General features: G+C 44.3%; 2 protein-coding genes across 4 annotated transcripts; both read left to right on the forward strand.

The window, feature by feature from the left end:
* Positions 1 to 472: 472 nt before the first annotated feature.
* Positions 473 to 8,214, forward strand: selenbp1 (selenium binding protein 1). Its single transcript, XM_071396263.1, has 12 exons — positions 473 to 597; positions 2,984 to 3,040; positions 3,525 to 3,637; positions 3,806 to 3,991; positions 4,340 to 4,460; positions 5,039 to 5,221; positions 5,306 to 5,487; positions 5,591 to 5,669; positions 5,830 to 5,951; positions 6,283 to 6,375; positions 6,505 to 6,623; positions 7,072 to 8,214. The coding sequence occupies exons 1-12, from the start codon at positions 594 to 596 to the stop codon at positions 7,232 to 7,234; spliced, it is 1,422 nt and encodes a 473-aa protein (XP_071252364.1). The 5' UTR covers positions 473 to 593; the 3' UTR covers positions 7,235 to 8,214.
* Positions 8,215 to 9,275: 1,061 nt separating this feature from the next.
* Positions 9,276 to 25,223, forward strand: pi4kb (phosphatidylinositol 4-kinase, catalytic, beta). Of its 3 annotated transcripts, XM_071396268.1 has the most exons (14): positions 9,294 to 9,430; positions 12,067 to 12,234; positions 12,979 to 13,715; positions 13,823 to 14,191; positions 19,953 to 20,180; positions 20,265 to 20,492; positions 20,593 to 20,702; positions 21,084 to 21,188; positions 21,316 to 21,439; positions 21,591 to 21,704; positions 22,314 to 22,465; positions 22,826 to 22,958; positions 23,275 to 23,395; positions 23,620 to 25,223. In XM_071396268.1, exons 3-14 carry the CDS (start codon positions 13,002 to 13,004, stop codon positions 23,799 to 23,801), a joined length of 2,580 nt encoding a protein of 859 aa, XP_071252369.1. In that variant the 5' UTR covers positions 9,294 to 9,430; positions 12,067 to 12,234; positions 12,979 to 13,001; the 3' UTR covers positions 23,802 to 25,223. The 3 variants fall into 3 exon arrangements, with proteins under 3 accessions (XP_071252368.1, XP_071252370.1, XP_071252369.1); XM_071396267.1 differs by lacking the exon at positions 12,067 to 12,234 and having other exon boundaries at positions 9,276 to 9,430; XM_071396269.1 differs by lacking the exons at positions 12,067 to 12,234; positions 23,275 to 23,395; positions 23,620 to 25,223 and adding an exon at positions 23,112 to 23,266 and having other exon boundaries at positions 9,276 to 9,430.
* The last annotated feature ends 65 nt before the right edge of the window (positions 25,224 to 25,288 follow it).

Raw genomic sequence — 25,288 nt, forward strand, 5'->3', positions numbered from 1 at the left:
TGACACAGTTTAAGTAGGAAGGTAGCACGAGTTTAATAGACCGTATATCTAGTCAGTATGGACCATAGGAAATAAACTGTAAAACAACACTTTAAACTGCATATTTATTTTATAGTGCACTGAATGCAGAACATGTTACCTTGCTTTGCGCCAGAAACGTGTCAGATAAATGTTATGTTGCCATCAAAGCACTTGACGAAACCGGTTGTAGAAAGTCTTATCAAACTATAACAGAGGGCAGGACAATCTCGCTGGGGTATCTATCTCTTCGTTCATATATTAATGAATGAGTTCGTTTGGCATCGCCCTGTTCCCCGGTTGGGCGGGGTCTACGCATTTTAGATCAATCCATTGTCCATTGGTCGCTAAACGGAATCTCCACCACCGGGGCACCGGGCCATGCAAAACGAAATGCACTCAATACTTATTTCTACGTGCAACGTGTTAAGCTGATTAAAACACTCCCCTTTTTTCCCCTCAAGCCGTTTACCCTACAAAACCTGCACCAGGCATTGCTCCACCTCATACCAGCTGAAAGAAACTGTAGAAAGCGCGGATCCCTGTGGATACCTTGGACGAATAAAGTCTGCGAGATGGGTTTGTCTAATCTTCTTGCTTCTTCACTCATTTTCGTAACTTTTAGTAAATCTGTCAAAAAACGTTGAAATGGCTAGTGACAAAGTTAATGATTGAACGTGGACTAGAACATAATGCTAACCACTCCCATAGTGTCAACTTTTAATTAACGTAATTGTACCTTGAGCTGAATGTGTTATTGCATAATATAAATGCATATTTAAGTAAGACAACCAATGCAATATGTCAAACGAAAATTAGTGTGAGTAATTGAGCACGTACGTGCGGCAGTTCTTGTTGAAAATATGTGAATCCAAATGCCATTGCTGAATAGTCAGTTATTTTAACCGACATTTACGTATACAAATGTGTGTGTGTGTGTGTGTGTATATATATATATATATATATATATATATATATTGGCACTATTGCCTTACGAATGCAAAGGGACTGGATGAAATGGAAGTTACAGCGACATTTCAATTAGATTTAATGATGTAATGTTTCCCTTAATAAACTGCTTGCTATGTTTTTACTATAGGATACTTTGTCTTTCACACACCACTTTGAATTAATGAATGAAGTAATAATTGTTTTCAGCATGGACCTAAACACCTGGTCACACAATTGCATAGGTTTGGTGGTTTAAATCAGTGGTTCGTGGTACCCCTGGTTGGGAAACACTGGTTTAAATGATGCAGGCACTAGACTGCCAGCTTCACATTGTGTAAGTAGCCTATGCGTTTGAATGGGGTCCTGTTTATTCTCCTGTGCAGTGACGCTAAACTGGGGGGTTGGGGTTCAGTGTAAAATGGATCTTGCTCTAGTACTTGTTGCCTTGTTCATCTTAAATGATCCACTTTATCATGATGCTTCAGCAGAACCACTGAAACAACTTTCTATGCATTATTCAATTTTAATTTCTACAATTAAATGATAATGTCATTTTGACAGTTAAACTGTAGCCTATTTTCATAACAGAGAATTTGGTAGATCCAACAATGATGCAAGATGCCCATCCACATTTCTTTGGACCTGCAACAGTCAAACCCATTAAATGAACGGAAGCTGAACTTGTGGGCTTGTATATCTTAGAAGGAATTGTGTTGTGAAATGTTGGACTGGAGACTAGTTTCCTGGAAGATTGCTTGATATCTGTTGTGGTTTCCACATGTTTTTTTTCACTTTTGTTTCTTAGCTGCGACAATGGTTTAGGCCGAAACCATTGTTTGCCATGTGGAAGGAAAAAGGCACAGCTTCGATCATGACAAGCAATTGTTTATTCCAAGTAAAGGCAGCACTAAATTATGGCAGGATTTGGTACAATGTCAAAGACAACCAGCACTCTGGATCAGTCCTAAGTTCCACAGATATACGTAGACTTGATGCCATTATCTCACTTTGCTTTAGCAACAGTAGCCTTACCATTCATGCTAATGAAGCTTATCTGAGATCTATACAGTCTCTGAACCATTGTTGTCTAGACCCAGTCACCGTAGGAGTTTAGGCCCCTGAGATGGGCTTTAACCATTGTTGTTCTGTAAATCAAGGTTACTGACCCAACCCTGTCAGTCTCTTGTGAATTGATGTTTGCACTGTTGACAAGTGGATTGCTATTATTCTGTAAATCAAGACATACGTCCAAGTTGGCATAGCCTAAACCACTTCTGATTACCATGAATGTGGTGGCTGTGATTAGGGAGCAGGAACTCAGTGGGGTGTTGGCACCATAGTGGGAATGTCAATTTGTCTTTTTTTTAATATATTTTTTTGTTGTCAAATCTTACACACATAATTGGCCTAAAAATAGTTAACACTTTTTATCTGTATGACCTTGATATAGAATGTTATGATTCTGATGTATTAATGAACAGAATCTGCACACTGATATACTCTCAACAGTGCTCCGTTTATTTATTTTGACCCTATGGTCAAACATTGGCTGGGTAAATAAACTGTGCAATTTTGGGACCATGTTTTGCAGATTTGATTTGTCCTCTAACATTCACAGTCATAACATTGCATTACAGATTTGTACAGTAAAAGTGCATTTGTGTGTGTATTTACCTACGATTCTGATGGCTGCCAGTAACAGTAACCTTGGGAAAGGAAGACAAAGTGGACAAGTGAATGTCTCCTTTCACACACTCATTCTGCAACAGTTTTACAACAAAACATGTCTCTCTCCACGACTTACCTGTGATGAAACTTCTAGGTCATTTTAAACGTATGCCTAACAGCTGTATGATGAATGTATATATGACTTATAGGTGTGAACGTTTCTGTGGTTTTACCTGCCATAGATGTCCAGCAGTTATAGTAAACACAGAGATTGCTGTGTGTGGCAGTAAAGTTATTTTGAGCACTCTATGAAAAGGACACTTGCTGTTTGCTTGTGTTTTTCCAGCAACTAAATGCACAGGCTGTGGACCTGGCTACAAAAGCCCACTGGATGCCATGAAGGGTGAGTGTCGTTTTCTGGGGAACACAAGCTTAGCTCACCCCATGTGTTTTTAGGAGGGATTGACATTAAGGTCTAAAGGGCACTTGCCCATCGGACAAGTCGGGATTATTTATTTAAAAAATAAATAGTAATAAATACTTTTTGGTTGCATGAAAATGTTGTTTACACGCACAAATGCCATATATTGTCTGTATTTTACTTAAACATTGGGAGGAACCGGACATATCAGTTTTAGGCTACTGGAATTCTTTGTGGTTTGATTCTTTGTGTTTGGTTATATTCAGTAAAACAAAAAAACTCCTCCCCCGATGGGAAAACCACAAAGCAGGCTCAACTTACCCGACTGGTCAGTTGACTAGGAAATAGTGCAACCCTTAATATCAATCCCTCTTTGGGATTTGCGGATGTCATGGTCCTTGTTCTTGTGGTCAAGGAGGAGTGAATGACGGTAGTTTCTCCTGAAACGGGGATCTTGTTTTTGAAGGTCCACGTGAGGAGATTGTGTACCTGCCCTGCATTTATCGCAACACTGGCATCCAGAAGCCAGACTACCTTGCCACTGTCGACGTGGACCCCAAGTCTCCTACTTATTGTCAGGTACTGCTGATCTATATCAAACAACCGCTGCCTTGCTTTTGATTTTCACACCGGTCTTCATTAGTCACAGTGGTCGGTAGTTTAAATACTGAAGAGATGACAGTTTTATACATGATGACCTTTGACCTAGTGGATTAAAGAGTGACCTGGTAATGTCTGCGCCTACAGGTCATCCACAGACTGCCCATGCCCAACCTGAATGACGAGCTACACCACTCTGGTTGGAACGCCTGCAGCAGCTGTTTTGGCGACTCATCCAAGAAGCGCAACCGACTTATCCTGCCCTCGCTCATCTCCTCCCGGGTCTACATAGTGGACACTGGGACAGACCCCCGCGCTCCACAGATGCACAAGGTAAAGGGTCACCCTTCTACAGCAGGTGATGGGTTATAGTGATACCACACTACTCTGTGACCATGTTGCACAGCTAAGGTTATGCAACTTTATTTTTTCCTTCAGAACCTCAACAAATGAAACAGACACGTCAACACCACACAATGTCATACAGACACATCAAATCCAGTCAACAACCACACAATGTCATACAAGGAGCTCTGGCACACGACGAATCAAAAACAGACAATTGAATGTACAGATTTGGCCAAGCCTCGTACCCATCTCTCACCAACAGCCTGTAGCCATCTTCTCCAATATGCTTCCCATGCAGGTCGTAATCTAAAACAAAGGATTGCTTCCTCACAGATTGTGGAGCCCACAGATATCTTCTGGAAGACGGGCCTGGCCAACCCCCACACCACACACTGCCTGGGCAGTGGCCAGATTATGATCAGCAGCTTGGGAGATCCATCTGGCAATGGCAAAGGTAGGAGGAGACAACACGCTGCAGTAGGGGGACACAGTGTGTTCTGGGTGAAAGAAGGCAGACAACACCTGATGATTCGCTCCTTGTCCTCAGCCTCCTACAATGTATGAGACCTAGAAACACTTTACTTTGTATCATACAGATAAGGATGAATAAAACACGCCTATATTTAAGCAATAAGGCCTGGGGGGGGGGGGTGTATATGGCCAATATAACACGGCTAAGGGCTATTCGTAGTTATGACGCAACGCAGAGTGCCTGGATACAGCCCTTAGCTGTGGTATATTGGCCATATACCAAAAACCCCTGAGGTGCCAAATTGCTGTTATAAACTGGTTGCATACGTAATTAGAACAATACAAATACATTTTGTCATACCTGTGGTATACGGTCTGATATACCACAGCTTTCAGCCAGTCAGCATTTAGGGATGGAACCACCCAGTTTATAATAAGGGACTAAGAAGGCTCTACAATCCACAATGATAAAGAATACTGGGCGTGGCAAGGGAGTGTGTCATTTAGACGAGTTAATATTCATTTGGATTAGATGACTGATGCAGGATGTGTTTCTCTCAGGTGGCTTCATCTTGCTGGATGGTAAAACGTTTGAGGTGGTTGGTAACTGGGAGCTGCCTGGTGAGGCGGCACCTTTTGGTTATGACTTCTGGTACCAGCCCCGACACAACGTCATGATGAGCACCGAATGGGGAGCGCCCAAAGCCCTCGCCTACGGTTTCAACCCGGAACATGTCAAAGAAGGTGTGTAAATAGAGGTGATACGTGTGTTTGTATTACACTTGTTGAGTAGAGAACAATGTTTCAATGCTGCTGTTGTGTCTGCAGGTCTCTATGGATCGAAGATCCACGTGTGGGACTGGACCACTCACAAACGGCTACAGTCCCTGGACCTGGGGGAGGAGGGCGCCATTCCTCTGGAGATCCGCTTCCTCCACGATCCCGCCGCCACGGAGGGCTACGTCGGCTGTGCACTCCAAGGAACCGTCTTCCGTTTCTACAGGACCCCAGTGAGCAACACATTCATACATAGGACAAAATAGAATAACATGTCTGATCTCTCTTGCTTTTGTTTTTGGCTGAGTGTCTTCTAAAATGGTACTGTCTCAACAGAAAGGAGACTGGGCTGCTGAGAAGGTTATCCACGTCCCCAGTAAGAAAGTGGAGGGATGGACTTTACCAGTGATGCCAAGTGAGTGTGTGGGAAAATGTTGATGGGAGAGTACTGCAGATTAGGGATATATTTAACATTTGGAATTGGGTGTAGCTACCTGTTCCATAATCAAATGGAAATACCAAATTAAATGGGTTTTCCTGAATTTGATGGATGCTGTGTGATCTGTTCATCTCAGGTCTGATCACAGATATTCTGATCTCCCTGGACGACCGCTTCCTATACTTCAGTAACTGGCTGCATGGAGACATACGACAGTATGACATCACAAACAGGAGGAACCCACGTCTGGCTGGCCAGGTGAGATCACAAGTTTACAACATGGCTGATTTGAATTATTTTAAACCCACCAAAGATGTTTCATCTTACAGGCAATGGTCTTGGACAGAGAGGTATTAAACATGACAAGTGGATACTTAAATGAATCATCTTCATCAGTCTGCCTATGTGATGCGTACCTGTGTTAGGGTCAATCAAGTGGCCTCCTACATTTACATGTTGGTCATCTAGCAGACGCTCTTATCCAGAGCGACTTACAGTCAGTTCATTCAACTTAAGGTAGCTAGTTAGGACAGTCTCCTGAAATGGTTAAAGTTGTCCACTGACTGTTCACGTCTCCCTGTGTATTCAGCTCTTCTTGGGAGGGAGCATCCTAAACGATGGCCCTGTCAAAGTACTGGAGGACCCAGAGAATCAGAGCCAACCACCCCCACGCACAATCAAGGTATGTAAGAATAACAATCTATGCCCAAACTCACGCTCCACACACACTGGCAGAATGTCTGCAGTAGGTGTTTAGGTTGCGTTTGTAAGGCGCAGACAACGACTTGTGTGTACATGTGATCCACACCAGGGGAAGAGGATCCCAGGGAGCCCCCAGATGTTGCAGCTCAGTCTGGATGGGAAGAGACTGTACGTCACCACCTCTCTCTACAGTGGCTGGGACAAGCAGTTCTACCCGGAAATGATCAAGTGAGGACCTGTTCATCTGTCTTAGATTTTTCTATTACTCAGTGGTGTGAAGTACTTAAGTAAAAATACTTTAAAGTACTACTTAAGTAGATAATAGTCTTTTGATACTTAAGCATATTTAAAACCAAATACTTTTAGACTTTTACTCAAGTAGTATTTTTCTGGGTGACCTCTTACTTGAGTCATTTTCTATGAAGGTATCTTTACTTTTGCTCTATTACAATTTCCCACCACTTTAGGTACTTGTGGTCAATGCACACATGTCAGGGACAGGTTTCAGTTGTAAGCTATCAGAACGTGGATTTGTATGCTATCGCTCTTAAGTGTTATTCAATATCATGGGCTGCTTCAATAAGATCTTTTGAACACAAATAGCTGGAAACACTATCAAATGGAATACCTGACTCTCTTTCTTATTTGCCCTTGTCTGTTTCTCTCTTTGCCCTAGGGAGGGTTCTGTTATGATGCAGATTGACGTGAACACAGCCAACGGTGGCCTCAAGGTGAACGAGAACTTCCTGGTCGACTTTGGTAAAGAGCCCAATGGCCCGGCCTTGGCCCACGAGCTACGATACCCTGGGGGAGACTGCACCTCTGACATCTGGCTGTAAAGTTACGCAGGAGGCCCCAGTTTTCCCCCTCTCATTCCCACCATACTTTACATAGACTTCATGTAACTCATATTGGTTGGGAATGGGTGGGGAAGGAGGCATACTCTCGATCCTCATGCTCGATAATGCTGCCTATTCATTCCATGCTGCTTTGCTTTAAATGCATAATGGTGCCTTATGTCATTGTCTCATCTATGGACCCAATGTTATTATCTGGTCTTCGTTACTTCCAATGCCAGTGGTGAAACTGAGGTTTAAAAAAATAAAAAATAATCTAACATATGGAATTCATAGACTAACATCTGTTGGTGACGTATAGCCTACTGTTTTAAGAATATGGAGACGTTCTAATTTTTCATCATTCCTTAATGGCCTGAGTGTGTATGTGTTCAGCAGGGTTGAATGAATCTGTATGTCTGGACTATTGTTTACTCTTAATTTAATAGTAAAATAGATAGGTGTTGTGAAACATGTTGTTTTACAGGGTTAGCCATAGTAGTACAGTGCCCCTGTAGTAAATTAGGGTAAAGTGACTTGCTCAAATGCACATCAACAGATTTTTCACGTTATCAGCGCAGGTATGCAAACCAGCAACCTTTCAGTTACTGGCCCAACGCTCTAACTACTAGGCTAGCTACCAATTCTGCTACATTATTAATTGTTTCAATATTTATTTTATAGTTCATTTGATTTAAATACTCATTGCACTACATTATTCATACTGGTTTATAGAATGATGATTGATCACTGAGTCTCATAGCTATGGTTCATTACACTACATGTCTGGAATGACCTTGAAGCATGACCCTTCAGCAAATCTATCAAGTAATATCAAAAGCTTTCTCAAGCTTGGGTGAGTCAGTTACACTAGATAATATTTGGGTCAGTGGGTATCACTGCAATGATTTATTTTAAAGGACTTAACATTATGGCATTGCTGGTTTGCGTTGGAAAATAACTTCAATTAACTTTTGATGGTGGCCAAGTTGTGAACTGGAGCAAAGATCCTTTGGCTGGCTGGATTTAGTGGCTAGTGAGCCTTATAATTTATACTTGCTCAACAGCGCCTGCTACAGCCCAGATCAGGTGCAGGTGACCTATAAACTTTTCTCAATTTTACTCCAGGCATGATTTGGGCAGCTCCTTTCCTACATCCCTAAACAGAATCAAGCCATACTTCTTTCAGATCCAATGATGTGGTTAATTAACATCAGAAGTGAGAAAATAATTTTGTCAGATAATGCAAATAGATCATTGCTATCAGGAAGGCAATCCTATTTTCATGTCAGGCTGGGCTGTATGTGTGTGACAGAGTGGAAATTCCAGAGGGAGGCAAACTCCACACGAACACACCCAAGAAGCACCATGGTCTGGGGCAACAGGACTTCTAGGTCTCAGGAGAGCAGTAGTGATGCACCGCTACATCCTTCTGCATCCCCAGCAGCCAGGCAGAGCACAACTGTGTGATCCAAGTCAAAGCACTGTGACAAAGTGGGGAAATGAAGCATACTATTGATCCATAAAAGGCTTTTTTATATCTGTGGCAACAGTACTTCAACATCTCTGGAAGCTTCCAGCGAGGCACTTGGCCATCCGCTATGACACATTTCTACATCTCTGGAAGCTTCCAGCGATACACTTAGTCATCCTCTATGACACATTAAACAAGTGTAAAGTAATGAAAGGTATATTATCAATACACTGGTAAAGGATAGGCCTATGTCAGTGGAGGCTCCTGAGGGAAGGACTGGTCATAATAATGCCTGGAATGGAGTGAATGGAAACCATTTGTTTGTTGTTGATACCTTTCCACCCATTATTTTCCAACCATTACCATATGCCTGTCCTCCCCAATGAAGGTGTCACCAACCTCCTGTGGTCTATGTATAATATACTGGTAGCATAGTGTACCCTACTCTACCCTATTACGCACTTTTGGATGTAGCAAAAAAATTACACGTTCTTCATTCAGCAATTTTCCATACAGCAATATTAATAACACTTATTGTGGAGTAGTTTGTCATAATGCACAAATATATTTTACACAGGCACTAAGCAGGCAGCCCTAGTCTGTCACCTCTCCAAGAAGTTGTTCAGAGAACTCGGCATATTGAGGGACTGAACGTATTTTAAATGGAGCAGAGAAATTGGAGATGAAAAAAGCTTAAATAGCTAACCATCCACTACAATTTTAAGGTAGGAGTTATGTTTCTACTTGTTTATAGCACTCAACGAGTGGCGTGGCCTTCAAGCGAGGAGTTTGATACACAAGTTAGCTGGTGTAACGTTAGCTACTTATGTGCTAGCAAGCGAACAAGCTAACGTTAATCCCTCAGGTTTAGGTTAGCAGCTAGTTGGCTATTAACTTGGTTGCTAGCTATTCGATACAAGAACACCCGAGTAAAGAATTTGTCATAATGGTTAATTTAGCTACTATGATAAGACTGGTATTTCTTGTCATCATCGTTTAAGGAAGATGTGTAGCTAACGTTAGATAGTTAAATTTGACCAGGAATGAGAAGGAGGCGGCTATAGCTACTAAGTTATGCTAACTTAACTAAAATAAATAGTTTACTAATTGTAGCTACCTAGCAAATAACGTTACACTCTGAGCTAGTCAGCAAGCTCGACAACTAGCTGGCTAGTGAACTGTTAACAAACTACTGTTAGTTAGGTAGCTAGTGTTTGATTTTCTACCTAACGTTAACTTATCTGAAGCGAGTTAGCCATCTCTATCTAACGTTAGCGTTCTAGTAAATGTTTTGCCAACGTTAGTTGCTAGCAAAGTTAATTGCAACTGCAGCATATTTATAACGTTAACCACACGTGTCAAATGTTTGTATACCTATCTCCATGACACACCCCCACCCCTTGCCTAGACGGTGTTGGCTGGCTAGACACCTGTATGATTCTGTTTGGACGATTGGGATAACGGTACTAGCTATGCGTATTTCCTTGCCTTGTCCCTGCTTCTTGAAACGGCTAATTCAACAACAACTTGCTGCAGCCAGCTAGCGAAGGGTTAATTCATATTCCATCTGCTGAACACTGTATACAAACCTGACACTTATGTTCTACACCCGCAAGCCTTTTCTGAGATACCAGCCCAATGAGGAAGTACTTTGCTCCACCACCCACACAAGTCCTATACAGCAGGACCAGTGTTATACTGCACCCATTCTTCTCAATGATCGAGGCCCTTAGCCCACATTGTTGATTCAACAATGTGAAAAATGTATTGGTGTCATCTTAGTAGTCGTGAAGTTTCTGGTAGATCCATGTTCACTGTGTTCCATGATGGATGGGGTGCTATTAACCATGTTAATAAAGGTGAAATAAAATAAAATAAAAATGTTGAAGATTGACACCTGATGGATAACAGAGGTTTCAGAGAGACAACCCTCCCTCTCCCTGCTTTGGGCCTGTAGTGCATGGCACTTGGTAGTGCTGCTGTGGTGCTAATCTGCTCAGTAGAATTAGCAGGTGTGTATGGCCATGCGCGTTACATGGTAGGGCCTGCCGGAACACAGTGACCTCAGTCAGACGAACACGTTCATAGACGGACAGACAGATGGACAGTGACTCATAGAAATGGTCATTGGCCTACATTCACAGACAGTATGTTAGTTGACTGATGGGAAGACGGACACAGATTGTCAGATCCATTTTACACACTGAGCACTTTGTTCCACTTAGTCCAAACCTGATTCCTGTTCAATGTAAATGCTATATGAAGAATCAAAGGAGCTATGGGCTGTGTTTTCCAGACTTGCGGCCTGTCCAGGGCTGTTGAGGTGACCATATTACCGCCACTCCAGCAGTCATGATTCATGACCGCAGTAGAATTCCATGTGGCCGCTTAGTCGCGGTAATCTCCGCTTATGCACTCTGGACATGCTTTGATGGTACCCAACTTGCTAACGACCATCAGGTCGCTAACGGCCTGATATTCAGGGCTCTATTGTCCCTCCAACCACTCTAATATCGATGAAAATGCAGTCAAAAATCACATCAAAAACTTCTGAAAACAGTATAGTGCTTTTAAAACTCACCTCAATGGTGATTGACCAATTTGAAGAAAGAAGTTCAACAACAGGTTGAAACTGAGTGTAAAACATGATCATTGTGGATGTTGTTTCAAAGACTAACACAACGAAATGGACAGTGCTTTCTAAGGTGATGATTAATTCAAAACACCCATTCACATATTGCAGCTTATACATACCTATAGGTTTCTATTATATGAGCCCAAGCCCAAAACAAATGGAATTAAAATAATGATCGTGCCGTTATACAATACATAACCTACCGCATATTACGCATGGCAGAAAAACGTAAAACAAACTGATTTAAGATGTCTTTGGTACATAATTGGTCTAGCCTATACTCCAAAATTAAAAGAATTCTAGTAATGTCCTTTTAGTGTGGGCTGTATCATTATGCATACTGTATGGACTGGTTACCTTATGCTACGCTCCAACATTTCTATCCATGAGTCTGGGAGAGAACCTATAGGCCCTAAGTGATGCTGTTGGTCCCTTGATTGTGCAGGGCGGCTTACAGAGTTAACCTACAATTATAGTGAATTTGATTTTGAATAGCCTAGTAATAGGGCATGTTTTATATTTTAATAATGAATAAGCTGACACTACCTTTAGCTACAGAATATCTCACCATTGTCCGTTTCCATCCCCTCCTCTCTCTCCTTCATTCCTTTCTCCAGCCCGCAGGGAGAGGGTCTGTCTGGCAACAGTTAAATGAAATAGGTTTAGTTGTAAAAACATTACTGTCAATGTTCATGAACAGATTTCACTTGGTTTCCCAAATGTAAGCACTGGGTAGCTGCAGGAACGGGGTTAGAGAGGCCATGGCATACAGAGTTTGGGCAGAATATCACCTGTAGCACAGCGGGAGGCTGCATGCTCCTCAAACAGTAGTTGATGTGGGGAGTGAAATAACCGGAGTAGCCTACCTGGCATGATTGAAGCATTTAATGTCAGGTAAGCGGCCTCCAAGTTGCTTTTTTCTTTTTTTTCTCGACTTTCTCAAATCATCCATAGCCTATAGTCACATCATGCAGCCCATATATGTTTGGATTTCTAAGACATTCTAAGGTTTGTACCATTCACAGCTCAAGTTGCTAAATAACTCTAAATCTAATGTATAGGACCTGTTTCAAATGTTCACTTTTATGCTCAACACAGCCACTTCATTTGCACACTCACTCCGGAATGGGGAAAAATATAATTTCTATTTTATTCAGCTAAGTTCAATTATATTCTTCATACTATAAAATCATATCAAATAATGTCACGGGACATATAAGAATATATTTTCTGCTAAATGAACAAGCCTACAGCCTATGGCATGGCGCATAGCCAGATAACATGTTCTTCTGAAATACATTTTCTTCATATCATGTTTCTTAAGACCTGCCTAAAATACATAATGGATTCATTGTGATTGTGTATATTAAATAGATTATTATTATTATTTTTTTTTTATGTAGATGTTTCAAACGCTTTTATGCTGCTTGTATGCGTGGAGGCAGTCTTTTGCATGACAATAACCTGCTGACAAAATGTCATGACCTCCACAAACCTAGGCCTGTCACATGTTGAGGGCCAAAAAAATGATGATGAAACCTCTTTCTGTTTCCTATTCTCTCTCACACGACCACCCCCACCCTTTCTCCCCCTCGTCATCATCCTCTCCTCCCCACCTCTCTCTCTCTGTGGCCCCAGTGGGAGTGCGGTGAGCGGCCGTGATGGGTGACACGGTCCTGGGTCTGTCTGCTGTACAGCCAGAGGAACTAGAACCGCAGAGCCCCTCCACAGCCTCCTCCTCTCTGTCCATCTCCTCCTCTCCCTCCTTCTCTCTGCCCTCCTCCCCTTCCTCTGGATCCTACCACCATCAGCAGACCACCAGTCCCAGCCCCACTCACAGCGATGGTCCAGCCGCCTCCAGCCCACCCCTGGATGTCATCTCGGAGGGCGTGGGCGAGCTGACCCTGGTCATCGACCCCGAGGTGGCCAAGATGGCCTGCCAGGAGGTGCTGCAGAAGGTGAAGTTCCTCAAAGGCGAAAGTGAGGGGTCAGGTTCTGGGTCTGATGGTGGCAATAGCACAGACCAAACACTGGTCAACGGGACTGTACATACAGAGCCTATCAAGCCCCCAAAAATCCCCGGGGAGGAGGACTCTGAGGCACTGCCTCCAGGCTCGGTGAAAAGCGCGCGGCGGCGCCAGCGCCACAACCCCTCCAAGCAGTCGTGGCTGCTGCGGCTGTTTGAGTCCAAACTCTTCGACGTGTCAATGGCCATCTCCTATCTACACAACTCCAAGGAGCCGGGTGTGCAGGCCTACATCGGCAACCGTCTGTTCAGCTTCCGCCACGAGGAGGTGGACTTCTACCTGCCGCAGCTGCTCAACATGTACATCCACATGGACGAGGACGTGGGAGACGCCATCAAGCCCTATGTGGTGCGTATGTTACCTCCCTGAACTACCTCCGTGGCTAGCTACTCATCAGAGTTAGAAATGTATCCTCTCTAAAGCTCCTTTCACATCAAATCATTTTTTCCCACCAGGTGCACCGCTGCCGTCAGAGTATCTCCTTCTCGCTGCAGTGCGCCTGGCTGCTGGGCGCCTACTCCTCCGACATGCACATCTCCACACAGCGACACTCGCGCGGCACCAAGCTACGCAAACTCATCTTCTCCGACGAACTCAAACCAGCTGCGGTCCGTGCCCGCCAGCCACTGACGTTGGCCCCTTTCTGCCCACTTCCGACCGCTGCGCCATCCCTGCACGGGCACGGCTTGGGCGGAGAGCACGGTCTGTCGCCTACTAAGCGCACGCATCAGCGCTCCAAGTCGGACGCCACGGTCAGCATCAGCCTGAGCAGCAACCTGAAGAGGACAGCGAGCAACCCCAAGGTGGAGAGCAACCAGGACGAGGTGTGTACTGGGACTATATACACGTTTTTGTTTTCCACTAAGTCAGTTTGTTTTTCTTTATCTTTGCAGGTATCTCACTTTGGAAGCAACTGCTTGGTGTCCAACGGGGGGGGCATTATACAAGAACAGAAAGAGGTTCACAGTCCAGCACTCTTAATCTGTAGCTGTTATCACCAGTTGTCTGAAAAATAGGCCCGAAGATGACATGCTATTGGGGTTTGGGGTCAATGGAATGCACATATTCCAGACAGAGCAGGGAATAATACTTCCTCTTCTGTCTCTGTATAGAAAGTGTCATGGTTACATATCCACAGAGACTCACACGTGGTCCCATGTAGCTCAGTTGGTAGAGCATGGCCAGAGTTATGGGTTCTGTTCCCACGTGGGACCATGTAGCTCAGTTGGTCGAGCTTGGCCAGGGATAAGGGTTCCGTTCCCACGTGGGACCATGTAGCTCAGTTGGTCGAGCGTGGCCAGGGTTATGGGTTCCGTTCCCACGTGGGACCATGTAGCTCAGTTGGTAGAGCATGGCCAGGGTTATGGGTTCCGTTCCGACGTGGGACCATGTAGCTCAGTTGGTAGAGCATGGCCAGGGTTATGGGTTCTGTTCCCACGTGGGACCATGTAGCTCAGTTGGTAGAGCATGGCCAGGGTTATGGGTTCCGTTCCAATGTGGGACCATGTAGCTCAGTTGGTAGAGCATGGTCAGGGTTATGGGTTCCGTTCCCACGTGGGACCATGTAGCTCAGTTGGTAGAGCATGGTCAGGGTTATGGGTTCCGTTCCCACGTCGGACCATGTAGCTCAGTTGGTAGAGCATGGCCAGGGTTATGGGTTCCGTTCCCATGTGGGACCATGTAGCTCAGTTGGTAGAGCATGGCCAGGGTTATGGGTTCCGTTCCCACGTGGGACCATGTAGCTCAGTTGGTAGAGCATGGCCAGGGTTATGGGTTCCGTTCCCATGTGGAACCATGTTGCTCAGTTGGTAGAGCATGGCCAGGGTTATGGGTTCCGTTCCCACGTGGGACCATGTAGCTCAGTTGGTAGAGCATGGCCAGGGTTATGGGTTCCGTTCCCACGTGGGACCATGTAGCTCAGTTGGTAGAGCATGGTCAGGGTTATGGGTTCCGTTCCCACGTCGGACCATGTAGCTCAGTTGGTAGAGCATGGCCAGGGTTATGGGTTCCGTTCCCACGTGGGACCATGTAGCTCAGTTGGTAGAGCATGGCCAGGGTTATGGGTTCCGTTCCCATGTGGAACCATGTAGCTCAGTTGGTAGAGCATGGCCAGGGTTATGGGTTCCGTTCCCATGTGGGACCATGTAGCTCAGTTGGTAGAGCATGGCCAGGGTTATGGGTTCCGTTCCCATGTGGGACCATGTAGCTCAGTTGGTCGAGCTTGGCCAGGGTTATGGGTTCCGTTCCCATGTGGGACCATGTAGCTCAGTTGGTAGAGCATGGCCAGGGTTATGGGTTCCGTTCCCATGTGGGACCATGTAGCTCAGTTGGTCGAGCTTGGCCAGGGTTATGGGTTCCGTTCCCATGTGGGACCATGTAGCTCAGTTGGTAGAGCATGGCCAGGGTTATGGGTTCCGTTCCCATGTGGGACCATGTAGCTCAGTTGGTAGAGCATGGCCAGGGTTATGGGTTCCGTTCCCATGTGGGACCATGTAGCTCAGTTGGTAGAGCATGGCCAGGGTTATGGGTTCCGTTCCCATGTGGGACCATGTAGCTCAGTTGGTAGAGCATGGTCAGGGTTATGGGTTCCGTTCCCACGTGGGACCAGTACGAATAAAGTATAAAATTGTATGCACTCACTACTGTAAGTTGCTCTGGATAAGAGCGTCTGCTTAATGACTCAAATGTAAAAATGTTGAAGAGAGGACCTTTGGCCAATTAAGCTCTGTATGTGTGTGTCCGTGCGTGCGTGTGTATACGTGACTACCACACCAAACTTAATCAGCAGTTCAGTTTCAAGCTCAGTGATTTCCCTCGGGTCACTTCCTCCTTTCTCTCTTAGCTCCCTCTTCGATTTATGGTGGCATCATGACACCCTGACAATGTTATACAAACATGGAGATAGTGTTACTGTAGGGTCCACAGTGCTTCTAGAAACACCATGCCCAGAGGTCTCTATTGAGGTCTGGTGATATCTTGGAGAAACTAGTTCGCTATGGCGACTGACCATGTTGCAACATCATCAGTACTCGGCTATTAACCTGGTAGATACAAAAACACCAGAGTAAAGAATTTGTCATAATGGTTAATTTAGCTACAAGACCGGTAGTTCTTGTCGTCATCGTTGTAGGAAGATGTGTAGCTAATGTTTACATGCACACAATAGTACAATTATTGTAAATAATCAGATCAATATAGTAGTTTGATTTAAACATTTACATGCTTCGCAAGAAGAACGATTCCCCTAATAATCCAGTTTACATGGACACATCTGAAACCAGGCTGCCTGATGGGACTTTGATCAATGCAGAAAATCACCAGTCAAAATAAACGTTTGTGAACGATATTTGAGTCTGAGTTTGGACATATAAAGTTTGAATGTGAAAACTATTTCTAAGATGCATACTTTCAGTTTTTCTGACCTCACTTCACTGGCGCTAAAGGAGGAAGCTTGCGCTGCTCGTGCTAGCACATGTGCAGATCAGTAACACTGCTACAACTCTGATTAAGGCCTTTACATGTCCTAGTCATTTGAAAGATTGCTCAGAAAACCAGCTGTTTTAATTGGTGTATGCTTACTTTGATTATGACCGTATGCCGATTTGAGATAAGCAGAGTAATGTGTTTACATGACTGCTGCCGTGCTTGGCCTACTGCCATAATCAGTTTACTATCTAATTATTAGTGTGCATGTAAAGGTACTCAGTGATTCAGTCATCACCACTACAGGGTGCTCAGGGACTGTCCCTGAAACGACAGAGCTGTCATTATGTAAAAGCTAGTGCCCTCTCCTGATATGGGCTTTAATCTAGGATTAGGCAGTCTTCTCATGCATGAAAGGGTCTGTTATCAAACATTTGAACACTTTTTCATTGTTTAGTTAGTTGTTGGATACACAATTGAACATTGGGGTGCAAATCTCCTCATGAGTCACTGATACACCAGTTTAGTTCCTTTAGTCATCAATGAGTCATTGACACAACTTTCTTATCATTGTTCTTATAGAGGTACCCAAAACACAACCTCCCCACTCTCTTATTGAGACTCCACTATAGAGACATACTGCCCTATTATGGCGTGGATAATACAATGGCGCCAGGTCAGAATCAATTCCAGGCCAAGTCAGGAAGGGAATTTAAATATACTGTTATGTGATGGGCCAACTTCATGTCATCGTGCAGCAGAAAATGCTGTCTCAGTCTCACGTGACCTTCTGCAAAGGCTGGTAAAACACATGGTGTGAACGAAGACTGCTATTGCACCATCACTGTTGTTAAGCTGGGTGGAAAGTTCAAGGTGTCTAGTGATTGTGTGGAACCTTCAGAAAATATTCACACCCTTTGACTTGTTCCACATTTTGTTGTGTTACAAGAATTTGCCCCAAACCTAATGCTTTGTATTCAGGACATGAAGTTCATTTCTTTGCAACATTTTTTGTAGTTTTACTTTAGTGCCTTACTGCAAACAGGTTGCATGTTTTGGAATATTTTTTTATTCTGTACAGGCATCTTTTCACTCTGTTATTTAGGTTAGTATTGTGGAGTAACTATGTTTTTGATCCGTCCTCAGTTCTCTCCTATCACAGCCATTAAACTCTAACTGTTTTAAAGTCACCATTGGCCTCATGGTGAAATCCCTGAGCCGTTTCCTTCCTTTCCGGCAATTGAGTTAGTAAGGACGCCTGTATCTTTGTAGTGACTGGGTGTATTGATACACCATCCAAATTGTAATGAATAACTTCACTATGCTCAAAGGAATATTCAATGTCTGCTTTTCAATTGTTTTGTACCTATCTACCAATGGGTGCCTTTGCGAGGCATTGAAAAACCTCCCTGGTCTTTTGTGGTTGAATCTGTGTTTGAAATGCACTGCTCGACTGAGTGACCTTCCAGATAATTGTATGTGTGGGGTACAGAGATGAGGTAGTCATTCAGAAATCATGATAAACACTATTATTACACACCGAGCAACGTATGATGTGACTTGTTCAGCACATTTTTACTCCTGAATTGATTTAGGCTTGCCATAACATAGGGATTGAATATTCGACCTATTGACTCAAGTAATTTCAGCTCTTAATTTTTCATTAATTTGTACACATTTCTAAAAACACAATTCCACTTTGACATTATGAGGTATTGTGTGTAGGCTAGTGACCCAAAATAATTTAAAATTCAGGCTGAAATAAAACAAAATGTGGAAAAAGTCAAGGGGTGTGAATACTTTCTGAAGGCCCTGTATCTAGTTTGGACTATTCCCACCATCATTCCTCCTCCCCCTGATTAATGTGTAGTGAGGCACTGTCTGTTGTGCGTAACCATTCATAAACACTGGATGTCACTAGATTTTCATAATGGAAGCTTTTCTCTGCTCATCTCTCTTAATGTTTTCCTTGTCCTTGTCCTTGACATAGCTCTCATGTCTCTATTTCCTCTATTCCCCATGCTCTGTGACCTTTAGTATCATGTGAGGGTGTTAGTAGTAGTTCACCCAGATAACCGGGATCATTGTAGAGCTGCAGATTTGTTGTCACTCCTCACGACAAGACCCTGGAATACACAGGCACACAATGCAGCCTCTTCCCATTCACTGGGGGCATACAGTCTGATACTACCTAATTATGATTCTCATTGCTGGTAAAATAATAATAAAGTCATATTCTTATCTTTCCCTCCACCTCCCTTTCCTTTCCTTACTTTGTACTTTAACCTCTTACATTTCCCAGGATCTGAGCTCCAGCTCTGAAAGTCTTGATTGTTAGACTAAGACTGGTACAGTAAGTTAACGGCCTCCATCACCACAGACTTCTGTGGTGAATTCTGGGATGATGGCTGCCTGTCTCCATTGGCAGCCGGGTTGTAGACTACTCTCTGTATGTGAAGTGAGGAGTCGTAAGCATGTATCTCAATATGTAACTTTGGGCTCCAGAGCTAAATAGCCCACAGGGTTCAGGTCAGGGGTTGTTTTTTGGGTCATATTTCAGTTGTGTATCTATGGTTGTTACAGGTGCAGATTGTGATACATGCTTATAAACCTCTACTCTATTGGTTTAATTTTCTATTTTTCCTGTTTTAGAATAAAATATGTTTGTATGTGACGTTTTGGGGCTTGTGTAAACTTGGACTTCTTTAAACCACTGCTGCAATAATTTAGCCTCAAATTAATGATTTACTAATGGTTTCAAGTTCTGGTCTTTCATGTTTCCACTAGTCTTCTGACATTTGTGTCAAGTTGGTTGCTGAAGTGTTTCGGCTTTTTAAAAGGCTATTTTGAGACTACAGGCGATTATACACATTTGCTCACTTGAATCAGCTGCAATAATGGGCCTTGACTTCTGAATCATTTCAAACGAACTTGACACAAATGGACCAGCGGCTCATGGCTGTACATCTAAGTTGCTGTTGTAATTTGACATGGGAGTGGTGCTCTGATTTCCCTACTCTGGAGGTCAACACGAGAAGGTGTGTTGTTGTAGAGAGTATTTGGTTCCAACACAACACTGAACTTTTCTTACAAAACACTATTCCTCCAAAGGTCATTATGTTCATCTTATTTACTCTTGCCATGTTTCCTCCTCCTCTGTAGCCGGCGCGTCTGGCACCCCAGAGAGAGTTCATCAAGTCCCTGATGGGCATTGGGAAGCGGCTGGCCACGCTGCCCACTAAGGAGCAGAAGACGTCCCGGCTCATCTCGGAGCTGTCGCTGCTCAACCACAAGCTGCCCGCCCGCGTCTGGCTGCCCACCGCCGCCTTCCACCACCACGTGGTGCGCGTCCCTCACACACAGGCTGTGGTGCTCAACTCCAAAGACAAGGTGGGGGGGAGATCACACACACACAGTGTAGAATGAGACGACGCACCAACACAAACATGTAAACAATCACCTCTACCTCGTCAGGCGCCGTACCTCATCTATGTGGAGGTTCTGGAGTGTGAGGACTTTGAGACGTCCAACGTTCCGGTGCGGATCTCCGAGACGAGGATCCGCAGCACGCGCTCAGTGGAGAACCTTCCGGACTGCGGCATCACGGCGGATCAGCGAGCCGGGGGCTTCTCAACGGTTCACAACTACGATGAGGATAACGAAGCCTGGTCTGTGGACGACATCGGGGATCTGCAGGTGGAGGTAGGGGTCAGGAGCCCACCTACCCTTATCAGGTAGTGAAGGAGTGTGGGCTGTGGACTCACCCTCTCCTCTGTTCTTTCCCTCTCCTCTGTTATCCCAGCTCCCAGAGTTCCACACCAACAGCTGTGACAACATCTCCCAGTTCTCAGTGGACAGCATCACCAGCCTGGACAGCAAGGAGCCCATCTTCATCGCTGCTGGAGACATCAGGTACAGAGGAATAGCTGGGAGAGCGCTAGCTTTGGGTGGTATAATGTAGTCTTTCAAACTGTGATGTATATGATGCTTCTTCACTGGGTGGTATAATGTAGTCTTTCAAACTGTGATGTATATGATGCTTCTTCATTGGGTGGTATAATGTAGTCTTTCAAACTGTGATGTATATGAAGCTTCTTCATTGGGTGGTATAATGTAGCCTTTCAAACTGTGATGTATATGATGCTTCTTCATTGGGTGGTATAATGTAGTCTTTCAAACTGTGATGTATATGAAGCTTCTTCATTGGGTGGTATAATGTAGCCTTTCAAACTGTTTGAATATGATGCTTCTTCAGTAGTGATGGTGAATGTGTGCGTTTCCCCCACTACACAGGCGGCGTCTCTCAGAGCAGCTAGCTCACACACCAACCACATTCAAGCGGGACCCAGAGGACCCTTCAGCAGTGGCCCTCAAGGAGCCGTGGCAGGAGAAGGTTCAGTGCGTACTCAATCCCCACAGTGGACCGTGGAGGCGTGGCATGCCTTGATGGTAGCCTCAAGGCTAGAGGAAAGGTTTGAGCTTTGCTAATTGTATGTTTCTGTACTTGTTGTGTTGTTCTGAACAGGCGGATAAGGGAGGGCTCCCCATATGGACACATCCCTACCTGGAGGTTGTTGTCAGTCATCGTCAAGTGTGGCGACGACCTTCGGCAAGAGCTCCTGGCCTCTCAAGTGCTGCAGCAGCTCCAGGTCATTCTGAATGGACTCCCTCTAGCTCCACATACACAGCAAAGATGAACCTCTCTTTCCACATATCCACACCCAGCATTTACACGACAGTATAATCTCCTGTATATACTTTATCTGGACTAATTATGTAGCGCTCTCTCCCCTCCCCCAGATCATCTGGGAACAGGAGCGTGTGCCTATCCGGATCAAACCCTATAAGATCCTGGTGATCTCCTCTGACAGCGGCATGATTGAACCCATAGTCAACGCAGTGTCCATGCACCAGGTGAGTGGGCTCAGAAAGGCTCCAACAAAATCACATGCAAAAACAAACATTACTATTAGTAGTATTTAGCATTACTACCTTTCCCCCTCAGCCAGCTAGAGCAATACCTTTTCTCCCAGATATTAGGCTTCTAGCGGCACACGGCAGGTAGCTTAGTGGCTAGGGCGTTAGAGCATTGGGCCAGTAACTGAAAGGTCACTAGTTCTAATCCCCAAGCCGAAAAATCTCTTGATGTGCCCATGAGCAAGGCACTTAACCCTAATCAACGGTGACCCAGGAGCAATAATGCCCTGACCGTGACCCCACTATCCGAGAGTGTCTCAGGGGGAGTTGGGATATGTAAAATAAAATATTTCCAATTCACACATGTATATAATACACACTTGTACATGTGTGAAATCGGGCAAATATAAGCACCCACCAAATGATTATTAAATACGTCCTGCAAACTTCAATGAGTTGGTCTGATGGGATCCGCCCCGTGCTATGTCATGACTGGACCACCTATTAAGATGTGCCTTTTGTTAAGTATAAAAGGTGTTACATGATCTGAAAGGGAGACTGGAGTGGGACTTTGAATGTTAAAGTTCTCTGATATCCCTCCGCCAGGTGAAGAAACAGAGCCAGATGCCTCTGCTGGACTACTTCCTGCAGGAACACGGTACCCACACCACCGAGGCCTTCCTCACGGCCCAGCGCAACTTTGTCCAGAGCTGTGCAGGCTACTGTCTCATCTGCTACCTGCTGCAGGTCAAAGACAGGTCAGACACACCCACTACTTCTTCTCATTCACTCCTCTATCCTCTTTCTCTCTCTCATCACCTACATTCTGTTCTCATCTCTCCTCCCTGTCATCTCTCTCATCACCTACATTCTGTTCTCATCTCTCCTCCCTGTCATCTCTCTCTCTCATCACCTACATTTTGTTCTCATCTCTCCTCCCTGTCATCTCTCATCACTTACATTTTGTTCTCATCTCTCCTCCCTGTCGTCTCTCTCCTCCCTGTCGTCTCTCTCTCATCACTTACATTTTGTTCTCATCTCTCCTCCCTGTCGTCTCTCTCCTCCCTGTCGTCTCTCTCCTCCCTGTCGTCTCTCTCCTCCCTGTCGTCTCTCTCCAGACACAATGGCAACATCCTGTTGGACGCTGAGGGCCACATCATCCACATAGACTTTGGCTTCATTCTGTCCAGTTCGCCCCGCAACCTTGGCTTCGAGACCTCTGCTTTCAAGCTCACCAACGAGTTTGTAGACGTGAGTTAATTGACAGGAACGCTAATGCGACGTTCTTATTCAGATTTGCACTCTGTTGAACCAGGAGTAAAGCAGAGGTTTGAAACACTTTGCCATCTTCAACAAAGCTAATTGACTAATACAACACTGTTTCTTGTTACTGTCTCTTTCTAGGTGATGGGAGGTCTGGATGGAGAGATGTGTAATGACTAGAAGATACTCTGTCTCTCTCTCTAGGTGATGGAGACATGTGTAATGACTAGAAGATACTCTGTCTCTCTCTAGGTGATGGAGACATGTGTAATGACTAGAAGATACTCTGTCTCTCTCTCTCTAGGTGATGGGAGGTCTGGATGGAGACATGTTTAATTACTATAAGATGCTCATGCTGCAGGGCCTGATAGCAGCACGTAAACACATGGACAAAGTCATCCAGATAGTGGAGATCATGCAGCAAGGTAATTACTCTTCATTCTTACCTTGTCCTAACCCACAACTGTGTATCAGTCATGACATGTCTCTCTTGTCCTAGTCTGTATAGTAGTCATGTTAGCTTTAGTTAGTCCTGTAAAGTAGCTTTAACTTTAAGGAAAGTGCTTTATCGAGAAGTGCACTTGGTTGTTATAAGTACCAAACTGTACTACACTGTACTTCATCAGTGTCCCTCTCTTCTCCCTACCAGGCTCCCAGCTGCCCTGCTTCCACGGCTCCAGCACCATCCGGACCCTGAAGGAGCGTTTCCACATGAGCCTGACGGAGGAACAGCTGCAGGTCCTGGTGGAGCAGATGGTGGACGGATCCATGCGCTCCATCACCACCAAGCTCTATGACGGTTTCCAGTACCTCACCAACGGCATCATGTGAACGTGTGTGTGTGTGTACAGGACGCGTGTATGGAAAGGATACATGAGTGTATGTTTCTAAATGTGCAGTGGACATACATGGACTGGAGAGGCCGCACCACGGGCAGAGAACACTCCCCCTACTAGTCCCCATACCTCTACAGACAGAATACATTCATAGTTTATAGTTGTGTTTCTAACACCACCTCAACCTTTCGATTGATGTCTTTCCTCACAGGATTTAGACAGATTGGAGAGGTTTCAGCTGTGCTTTTCCTCTTTTCCTGCATCTTTATTCATCTCTTTGTCTGTTTTACCCCCTTATGTCTTTCAATGTGCTTTGTTTTCTCCAAGAGGAATGTGTTCTGTTTCTTCCCCACTCTGCAGTATGTAATGGTATAGTTTCCCTGTGCCTCAGATATACATGACACTCACCAGCCCTTTAAATCAATCTGTCTCACCCCAGTGTGTGATGGTGTTCAGTCTCCATATTTACCATCTCATTCCAAACTCTCTATTATAGTGGCTTTCTCTCCACTTTCTCAGTCATGGATTGAACACTTAGTGAAATGCTTAGGAAGCAGCTCTGTTTCCATACTCCTTGGACTGCCATACTCATGACTGTTCTTGGTTGTTGAGGAGTGACATTGTTTGCTAGATGCACATAGTTCCCTCAAAATATGATCCGACAATAGTGGGTTGGAATGAGGTAGCTCCACGCTACCGATGTATCTTCTATCAACCTAATTTCTTCTGTAAGCTTTTGTGCATCACTTTGTATGAAGGGACATGACTCAACTGTGAAGACTTGTATTTCTGCCTGGTATAATCTTGGAGGAAGAAGAAGAGCCTACTGCGGTCTGTATTGAGCCACAAGAAACTGGTACTTGTGGGAATGGTCTGAATAGACAAAAGGAGAGCAAAGCAGTTTTACAAGAACACCAGTGTGACTGAAGTACCTCAGAAGAACCCAGTATTTCACAAAAGCAGCAAAGGCTTTGAACATTGAGGAAAATAGTCAATTCACGAATGGTTGGCTTAAAGTGTTACTTCAACATTTCTAATTCAGAATACTTTTGGATCGAGGTTGATAAAGATAGGGTCTATGCACTGTATGGCTGATTTCCTGTGTTTTAGGGCAGGATAGAGATACAAAACCTGTTCTGTTTCATCATAACCGTTTTATGTCCATCCACCACTCTACATTCATCTCAATAGAAGATGGATTTTCGCCTGTTCCAGACGTCAATGTGTAAGGGCAAACCAATTACAAGCTAGAATCCTAATTAACTTTATTTCTCCCAATAGTTTTTCTACTACCTTAGTGTTTTGTCAAACCTTTTTATTTCTTTATGAACTGTTATTTAATGGACCAGCTGTTATGATCACGTGACCTCCCTTAACTTGTACATTTTTCTTTGTAATAAATTAAATTTGTCTGTCAGGCTGTTGAAAATGACATTTTCATTTTTACTGGATATTTCAATACGTTACTATCTACTACAACTA

This window comes from Salvelinus alpinus, chromosome 4, assembly GCF_045679555.1.
Source record: "Salvelinus alpinus chromosome 4, SLU_Salpinus.1, whole genome shotgun sequence".
Classification (NCBI taxonomy): domain Eukaryota; kingdom Metazoa; phylum Chordata; class Actinopteri; order Salmoniformes; family Salmonidae; genus Salvelinus; species Salvelinus alpinus.